Source organism: Apteryx rowi, unplaced genomic scaffold (genome assembly GCF_003343035.1).
Source record: "Apteryx rowi isolate R43461 unplaced genomic scaffold, aptRow1 scaffold_1, whole genome shotgun sequence".
Classification (NCBI taxonomy): domain Eukaryota; kingdom Metazoa; phylum Chordata; class Aves; order Apterygiformes; family Apterygidae; genus Apteryx; species Apteryx rowi.
Window position 1 is genome coordinate 4490143 of NW_020447196.1, and position 9308 is coordinate 4499450.

The 9308-nt window shown below is 38.2% G+C and overlaps 1 protein-coding gene across 3 annotated transcripts in view; it reads right to left on the reverse strand.

Annotated features, from left to right (window-relative positions):
- The window catches only part of PEPD (peptidase D), a 143477-nt gene that overhangs the window by 112922 nt on the left and 21247 nt on the right, over positions 1-9308 (reverse strand). Inside the window, exons 5-6 of one of the 3 annotated variants that reach the window (XM_026059308.1) lie at positions 7080-7127; positions 5233-5294 (exon numbers count right to left, since the gene is read on the reverse strand). In XM_026059308.1, the coding sequence (XP_025915093.1) occupies positions 5233-5294; positions 7080-7127 (110 nt within the window). Of the gene's footprint in view, positions 1-5232; positions 5295-7079; positions 7128-9308 lie in introns of those variants that run through there. The other 2 variants (XM_026059317.1, XM_026059322.1) reach the window with 2 other exon arrangements.

Below are 9308 nucleotides of genomic sequence, written 5' to 3' on the forward strand. Positions count from 1 at the left end.
CTTAGCAACACCACAGGAAACCAAGATGTAGAGCAGCTTAAGCTGCAAACGCCACAGCGGATACCAGGATTTTCGATAATTGTCATTAGTATGTCAGACCGAAAGCAGAGCAATGAAGGCAAGTGCAAGGATATACTGCAGCAATGCAGAGAGCTCCATCACCAGCTCTGTGTAAATAAGACAAGTATAAGCAACTATGGTTATTATGGAAGTGAAGGAAAAAAGAAAATATAGGGCAGGAAAGGGCAGATACAGAAGGCTGACACAAACTCTGAAGGCTGACACACTTCTCTTCTTTCAAGAATCTGACACGTTTACTTTAAGCACAGATGGAGGAATCCAAAAGCAAATCAAACAAGCTGAACAGTAAAACTACAAACCTCATGACAAACAGAAAATTATATCTCGCCTGGATATCAAAAAAAAAGGGGGGGGAATAATGTACACAGGTATAGGCCTATAAGTAGCTCAAATAATACCGTTTTAGAGAAGAGTTTTTCAGCTGAGAGATACGCTGTCTCTGTCATCGTCCCTGGTTTGTGCCTTTCCTGACCCTGAAGGCTTCCTCTTGGATTGCCTTGGTGCTGCCAGAAGTGGCTGGGACCACCTAACACGTGGCAGCCACTTAAAACTCTAGTTGCTGTCAGTTGGGAAAGCCAATTAACCCAAAGAAAGGATTAAAACAAGGGAGTACAGGGGTAGGCTAGGAGGTCACAAGCAGAACTGCAGTTTTATCTCTCATCTGAAAGACAGACTTTCTGATATAATGTCAAGTATAAAACAAAATCTTAGACTTCGGAGACAGAGAGCCAATTCAGTTTCAGGTGAGAATCTCATATACTGTATGCAGCTTTTGCTAAGGAGCCCACAGTGAAGGACGGAAGTGTCTCAGCTCTGCTGAGCTTGTGACAGCTATGGGCCCTGCACAAGTGGCCGCAAGGCCGCCTCCTTTATGACTGCTCGAAATCCAGAACTAATGACTCAAATTATGTTTCCCTTTAATCAGCAATAAAGCAGCTGAACAAACCACATTCTAAAAGTTACTGGTTAAATGATAAGCTCAAGGGGAAGCACGTGTCATCACTAACAGGAATATGAAAACAGGGTGTTATTTACATAATTTTTGCACAAAGTTCTACATAAAATAAGCCTACCTATCCCTCCAGCAAGTTTAGATTTTGCTAGAGCATTAACAACTTACTCTAAAAAATACATGGACTGTCCTAATACTAAGAGGATCATGTAGAGCAATCCAATTCCACATTTTACTGCAATTTGCAAATTGACAGTACTAAAAAGATGAGATGTGTGTCTTGAGGAAAAAAACAAATTGACATTTTGCTACAGTTACAATCTGTAACATGTTAATGCTCCCATTTAATCAACACAAAACTAAGACATATTACACTGAACGGCATGTTGAAATCAATTTCATACTCAGTTGTCCTTTAACATGCAAGGCAATTTCATTAATTTTTTTTTTTTAAGGCAAGAAGTCTACATCTCCTGTGTAATGAGACAGTACAATAAGACCCTTTTTTTCCTCAGTTTACATAATATGCTTTGTGTGTATATGATAATAAAATCTAAAACTTATATTCATACACGATATTAGAACTTTCTACTCTTCTTCAATATGGAGAATACTTCCTCTAATGATTGACTCCACTAGGCAATAAGGAAGAGGCCTTAGCCTAGCAGCCAACTCCTCTTCACTGCCATTCCCAGCAGGTATGGTTATGAAGCAAAGGACTTCACTGAAAAACATTAAACATTAAGTACAATTGCTTACCATCTATCATTTACATCAATCAATTCTGTCGAAGAAATAAAAAAGCATATTGAGCAAAGCTTTGTGCAGCAGTATGCACAATACCAACACAGCTTGAAGGTTCAAAATCTATTTTCTATAAGGTTTAGTCACATTGCCTCAAAGCATTTTTACAAGTGTTACATAACAGCCATGTGATTAGATTTAAAAAAAAAAAAGTTGTGTGTTTTCCTGTCTGAAAAATGGGTCTGTAAGTTACAAAAAATGGAACTAGTCTTTATTGGCAGACAGAAATACGTATTTCTAGAAAACAATGCATTTGAACTACTTCAGAAATCTGTCTCCTACACAGAATACATCTAAAGTAAGTGAGAGCAAATCATTTCTGTAGGATTTGTAACAGTCATAAACAAAGCTGGCTTCAGGGAATTAACAGGAACAACTGTAGTGAACAGTCCAGGTCATCACTGTCCCACACTACTCCCTCCACTGGACCATGGTGCTATATATTGGTCAGCAGGATGTTTTTTGAAGTAAAGCAATTCTCCAATTTTACAGATTGCAGCAGCAGACAAACTTTTCTTCAACTCTTAGACAAGCAGCATACTTTTTGAAAGGGACAAGACGTGGCTATATACTAATGGACCCTATGATGTAATTCGTTACTATGGGCTCTATTACCAGCAGATACATAAAATCAAGCTTGCTCATTGCTGGCAAGACAAAAAATAACCTAGAGGTGACCTTTAGGGTGAGGACAGGAAAAAAAACATGACTGCAGAGAAGGCAAAATGACTACTTATTACAGCGCAAAAATTAATCAAATAGTTTAGATAATTATGTTCTGGGAAAAGTTCAAAAGGTTGAAAAAGTAAGGGAGGGAAGCAACATCATTAGGGCAAGAAAAAAGCAGCTCTGACAGGAGCAGATGAACAACCTGCAAAGAGAGAGCAAGACTCAGCTGTTTCGGGAAACGACACATTATTTCTATTATTATCCATAGCAAAAAATGCAAAGGGGCACAGCCAGTTTAGGAGAAAAAAGACAAATGGGACTAAGAGAAACACAAAGGAGCCCTAGCAAGTAAATACATCTCGACCAGGTAGCTGGAAAATGGAAGCAAACAAGAACACAGTAATAAAATACAACCTCATAGCTAGCCCGGTGAGTCTGGCCAAGCAAAGGCTCGCAGGAGAGAACAGGCAACGTGAAGTCAACAGCAGACACAAGGGAAGGGAGATTTGAAAGAGAACATTGCTTGGTGCAAACTCTCCAGGTACTAGTTATCTTGGAAGAAATCAAAACATTAGAAATTTAAACATTTTAATAAAGGAAGCATTTAACAGAGGAGAGGGGGAGAAACAGAAAAGCCAAAATACTGAAATTGTTTTGAGTCTGTGTCGAGAAACAAAATAAAATTGTTGATTTATATATGGTTACAAAGATCTAAGGAGAGAAGATTTTAGAAGGAAGCTCACCCCCTCCTCCACTTCCTCAATTAGCAGTGTTCAATCTCCACGCCGCCTGTTGCGGGCATGGGAACTAAGCAGCTCCTACCGCCAGACCTGGCAGCCCCTGTGAAGATGGAAGGATGAATTTGGGAGATCAAAGAATGAGGGGTGAGACAAGTGGTTTGAGGGCATTACATCTGCCAAAAGAGGTGAGATGGAGAGAATCTGCCAGCATATTCAACAACAAAATCAAGGAGTACTCTGCCATATTGGGAGCAGAGGAGGAGAGGAGAAGACGCTAACCAAATCTGTCAAAGGCCCAAAATGAACAACTCAGTGCTCTCAAAACAGAATGAAAATTATCTGCTGAACAGCTAGAAATCTCCCGCAAAAGATTGGAGAAGTGCTCCTATCAGAGTAAACCGAGAACATGTTTACCATCAACAGAGAAGCCAGTGATAAAAATCATTGAAGTGTTGTTGAACCCCTTGAAGTGTTTCAGGACACACCATCACAAGTGCAAGTCAAGTGCCAGATGGAGTGGCTTCCTACCCAAATGTTGACTAGTAACATAAAGTGTTATTAATTAAACTTCAGGGTTTCAGTGAAACTCTGGAAGCGAAAGGACTTTATGATACTTCAAACAGACCTTTGTACATCATTTCCAGAAGGAATTACTGCTGGAGGTAATAACTGTTTGTTTCATGTGAAGGTGTCGCAGATAAAACTGAAGGTATCACTCCACCTAGAACACAGAGAGTCCACCTGTATCTAGAGGGCAGAAGATAGCTGAGTATTGGTTGGGTCACAGCGACAGAATGCCAGACTGCTGTAACAGCAGAAAGGACACCAAGTATTCCATAAAATTCTGCAATAGTATATATTTAACTCACTGGGCAGCAAAAGATGTCTAAGTGTCTGCCACTGTGGCTTTCTAGTGTCCATACCTCTGACAGAGTTGTTAAGTTTCCAGTTAGGTTGTAGAGGAGAGGACAAAGTAATTATGGAATCAGACTCCAGATTTCATTTCAACTGACACAGAGAAAAGCCCATCCCAGGAGAAAGCAGCTGTGCAACTGCACCAAGGAGCGCCCAGAATAGCAGCAAATTCTGTGCACTACCATCACCATAGGATTAATGTGATCTGCTGTGGACAGGGGTGGATGGGGGAAAATAGAGCAGGTTGACTACGAGACAAGGATCAAAAAAAGGCCACCCACTCAACATCACAGTGAGAGTGTTTATTTTAACAGGCTTTGTAGTTGGAGGTTTTGTGTCTTTTTTGCCATGCACTTGAACTAACATGGAAAACAATCTCATTTTAGGATATCACAGCAGAAAAGACAGTTGTATTTCATTCAAAATTGAGGCCATCGTCCTCACATCCTAGCAGCAGGTCTATGATAGATTTTTATTAACTGCCTTTTCAAAATACTACATGTAGGAGGATATTTCCACCCCACTAGTAGCCAAACTTCATAAAAAGACAACATCAGGTGACACGGAAAGGTCACATCTATGCAGAAAGGTGATATTTTATTTTATATCTGTTATGCTACCTCTTTTCAAAAGAACAGTCACACTGGTATATATTTATCTTTAATATATACCTTAATACCGTGCAAGTTAGTAAAAGAAAGGAACTACTCTTAAAAAAAAAAAATCTATTTTTCTGAAATCTAAAAATCAAATATTCCATCCCCAAAAGTGGAAAGGGGGATGGGTTTGTTTGTTTGTTTGTTTTTAGATACTTAAAGCAAACAGAGAGAAAGAAAAGCATTAGACGATCTTAGTATTAGATAAGCTAAGAGATTTCCAAAAAATCCTGCTGTATTTTGAATCTTTAGAAGCATGTCAAATTGTCAGTTTTTTTTCCCAAAAGAAATATCAACACATTTGATCTGGCATTCAATATCCTGTCATTAGCAAAAATATCATTTAATGTGAAATATAAAATGAATTCAACACAACCATACAACAATTAATGTATAAAAACACCTTGTCACTTACTGGCTGATTCCCTCAAATGAAGCTTCTTTGGAGACATTTCCACTATCAGTATTAACACCGCGCTGGGAGGGAAAAGATTAAAAGGACCGTCATTCTGAGCTAAACACAAGTATGTGAAAATTTAAATAATGGGGAGAACCTGATTACAGTAAGTCTAGAAAAACTTATTATAAGTTCATTTGAAACCACTATAAAAAAAAATACAGACTCTTTGCTCAAGCGGAGACCAGTACAGGCAATTATTTGTTTCAAAGGAGACCAGCACAGAATTCAGGCTAGGATGCACTGTTTAGAAAGCTGGCAGCCTTGGATTTCTAATTCCGTTATGTCTTAAGAGGAAGCTAGGAGAGCAATATAATAATAAAATGCAAGAGAATAACAAACATTCAAGATTTTTTAAAAGTCATCTCATTTAAAAAGAATTTATTCTTCACTGCCTTAGCAATGCTTACTATGTAAATTTGCATGCTGCTCCCCTACAGCTTGCCATTCATGCAGGGAGCATAAGCAAGAGGATTTTGCCTGCCATGTAGCAGATGAGCACTTCTGACATGCATGTGGGAAACCCTGCAGAGCAGCATTCTGGTTCTGTATCTGGAATAAGATCACAGGAGAGGACCAAGCGCCCACCCAGCCAAGGGAGAGAGGAATGTTCTTCCCTTCTCCACTTCAGGCTTTACTGTGGTGGCGGGAGGAATGTGAAAGCATCACAGCTCCATCCTCTGGGCCAAGAGCTACGTGAAAAATCCTGATTACAATGGGATGCTCACAGAGTGACAATTAATCAAAAACTTGATGCCCAGAAACTCACAGTAAGGAAAGCGGGGTGCTCAAATATTTTCTTTCCTATTTCTCTGAAAGAACATGATAGAATGCAACAGGCTCATCTTTTTATATGTGTATTTTATAAATAAATAAATAAATATATATATATATATAAAAAGATGAGCCTGTTGCCTTCTATATATACTATATATATACACACACACATATATAATATATATTTATTTATTTGTGGAAGGAAGGATGAAGACTATTTATGACCTCTTGTTCTTAATGTATAAAGAGATCAGATCTCACGCTATTTAAATGCCTAAGGAGGAATTTTTTGTAAGACTTCTGTTTAGAAACATGGGAAAATAAGAAATCCAGGAGCTGCCACTGCATTTGCTGTAAGGGAAAGCTCAGAGTCAGCAACTCATTTTTTATATATATATTGAAGCCAACAAATCAGACACTCTTAACAGTGAAAGACAGGTTTACAAAACATCTGTTAGGGAAAGAAGCTGGGGGAGAGGTGACAGGGAAGAAGGAACTTGCAAGGCTTTACCTCCGCTTATTCATCCTACTTTCAGAGAAATAAGTAAGCAGCATTCAAAATACTTGGCAGGTGTTTGATCACAACATCCTCCGAGAAGCTGATCTTACCAACCCATTCTATGCAGAGAAAGTATTCCCTGAATTCTTATGGAATTCCCACAGAAAGGCCCAAATATGCACATGACATGGCCAGAGCAACAGAAGAGAAAAACGGAGTTTGGAATCATTATACACAGGTAGAGGGTAGCACAGTTGACATTAAATAGGCTTGTCACGTTTTACCCAAACACATATAAAGGCACAGAGAATATAAAATGGAAGGCCAGTGCTTAGAAATCATGTGATCATGAAGGAGACAGAGACCAGACTATACACAAATTTGTATGCACAAATTTGTTTCAAATTTTTCAGAACTGAACTACTTGTGGAGAATATAGGGAGAGAATGACAGTGCGAAGAAATACTTAATAAACTGATCCCCTTATTGAGGAAAATTGATAGTTGTTCTTCAGAATAATATCACTCACCAAAGTAAGAAGGGTAGAAGGTTTCTTTGAAGCCAAGACACTGGATATCTAAAAAGAAGTTTTAGATTGCCATTATTTAACTTTTTTCCTCCTCATAAGCGCATTGATATCAGTTTCCCCATTTCTTTATGCAAAAGTTGCTGTATATAAAGTAAATGAGCTGGAAAGAGAAAAATCTTCTGATGTCTTTCAGATATTGCAATCATACATGACACTGGCAACGAGAGTCACTATATCACAAAATACTTAGACAGAAATGCAGTGCTTAAGTTGGTGGTGTTCTTTAAAGACATAAATATCAACTATGTCTTAATGTCTTAATCTTAAGTCTGCAGTCATCCTTTGGAAGAAAGAGGAAATACAAGTCAAAGGCTGCAATGTGGCACAGAAATAAAGAACAACAGGGAACCCTGCATCTGCAATGCACTACTGCATATAAAACACATGCATTAATATTATTATGTTACAATGTTCTGAATATTTACTGTTATTCTCACTGGGTCATCTTTTACTGACTAGAACTTCTATCAGGCTCCTTTGGTATCTTTCAAACATTTATAAATTGAGACTAAAATGTATCTTTCAATGTATCTTTCACTTCCACAAACTGTGATGGAAGGCTTTGAGTTCTCAACTTGTGTCATCTTTTTGCCACCACTACAAAAACAGGAAACCAAACAGAAACACCGAAACAGAACAAAACCCCCACAACATTGGTCTCTCCCAGTAATGCTTCCTATTGGAAAATAGCTCAACTGCATTGACTTAGCAGGTTCCCCTCAGCGCTCCCTATCAAATGGTTAGCAGAATAAAAAGTGCTTTTGGCTCTTCAAAAAGATTGCAATTACAAGTTTTAAGTTGGTTTCAAAGGGTAGCCAACATTTTTGAACAGCCTGATTTCCTGACACATTAAAAAACAAACGAGAAATGTGCAATATTTATCAGATGACTCACTTGGCCCATTCTTTCGGTGACAGAAAGTTTAAATGCTCAGCTCACCACAAACAGTTAAGATTTGAATTATTATACAGCAGTTTTATTAAATAAAAGCAGAAACATCTTTAGTCTCTATCGCACTGCTGCTATTTAAAATCAATATGCACTCACTGTAAGTTACAACTGCTTGGTCTTAATGGATTCTTGGTTTCCTACTCATAGAATATTATTGGTATTTTTAAATGCTTTGTCTTTTGGTTGCAACTATGTTCAAATAAAAATAAAAAGGGGAGGAGTATAAACATTAAGGTCAAAAAAAAAAAAAAAAATCCCTGCTCCAATCTTCTGAAAACAAAGTAGAAATGGACTTTCAGAGTTGCTGCAGAAAGGTGGGCACTAAACTATGCACTTTTTGAGGCAACAAACAGATGACAAATACACAGAGCACAGTTCTACCAACGCTAAACCAGCTTAGTAGCATGGTAGTAATATTACCAAAAGAAAGTATATAGTAGCAAGGTACAAACATATCAATCCTGCATTATATTTTGTGGTCTATTTGGTAATATTTCTCAGATTTCATGAAATAGCAGGATTACACACATACACAGATTGGTCATTTGTTGGCATAAAACTATCCTGTAAATCAGGTCCCGAGTGTCCTGATGCTGGAGAACCATTGCGTTGGCATCCCAGGCAAAAGTTATAGTCAGAGCCTTTAAAAGACAAACAATTGCAAGCTTCAAAAGCCTCTAACTTCAGCCCACGTATTCCAGGCAGAAAACGGTCTTTACGTTGGGACAATTTACTGCACACATAAAAGAGGTCTTTTTCCCAGCATTGAGGTTTTTAAGCTGTAAGGAAAAAGGGGATAGAAGTGCAATAAAGGCATTTGTTGATGGAAAATTATCCAAAACAACAATTTTTTTAATAAAACATGCATTTTCCACTTGGAATTTTCACACTCTGACAGCTAAGCGTTGAAGTGCCTGCATTTTACATGATACCAACTCGCACACGTCAAAAGACAACCTCTTCACAGCTTCCTCCACCTCCAGTTACTGAAACACAGGATCAAACTTCACTTTATAGCTAGTCTCATTATGAAAATGAAATGAAACATCTTCACAGCTGATTAGAGCGAAATTTTGGGTCTAGTGAGTCAGGGTTAGCATTCTGCAGGGACAGAAATATCAAAATCTTCCTTTTCAAGCTGCTCTCCGTGAAAATCACCCACAGAGCTTGGCGGGAATACTGCCCTCAACCTGCTGAGTCTTCCTACTAAAAAAAAAA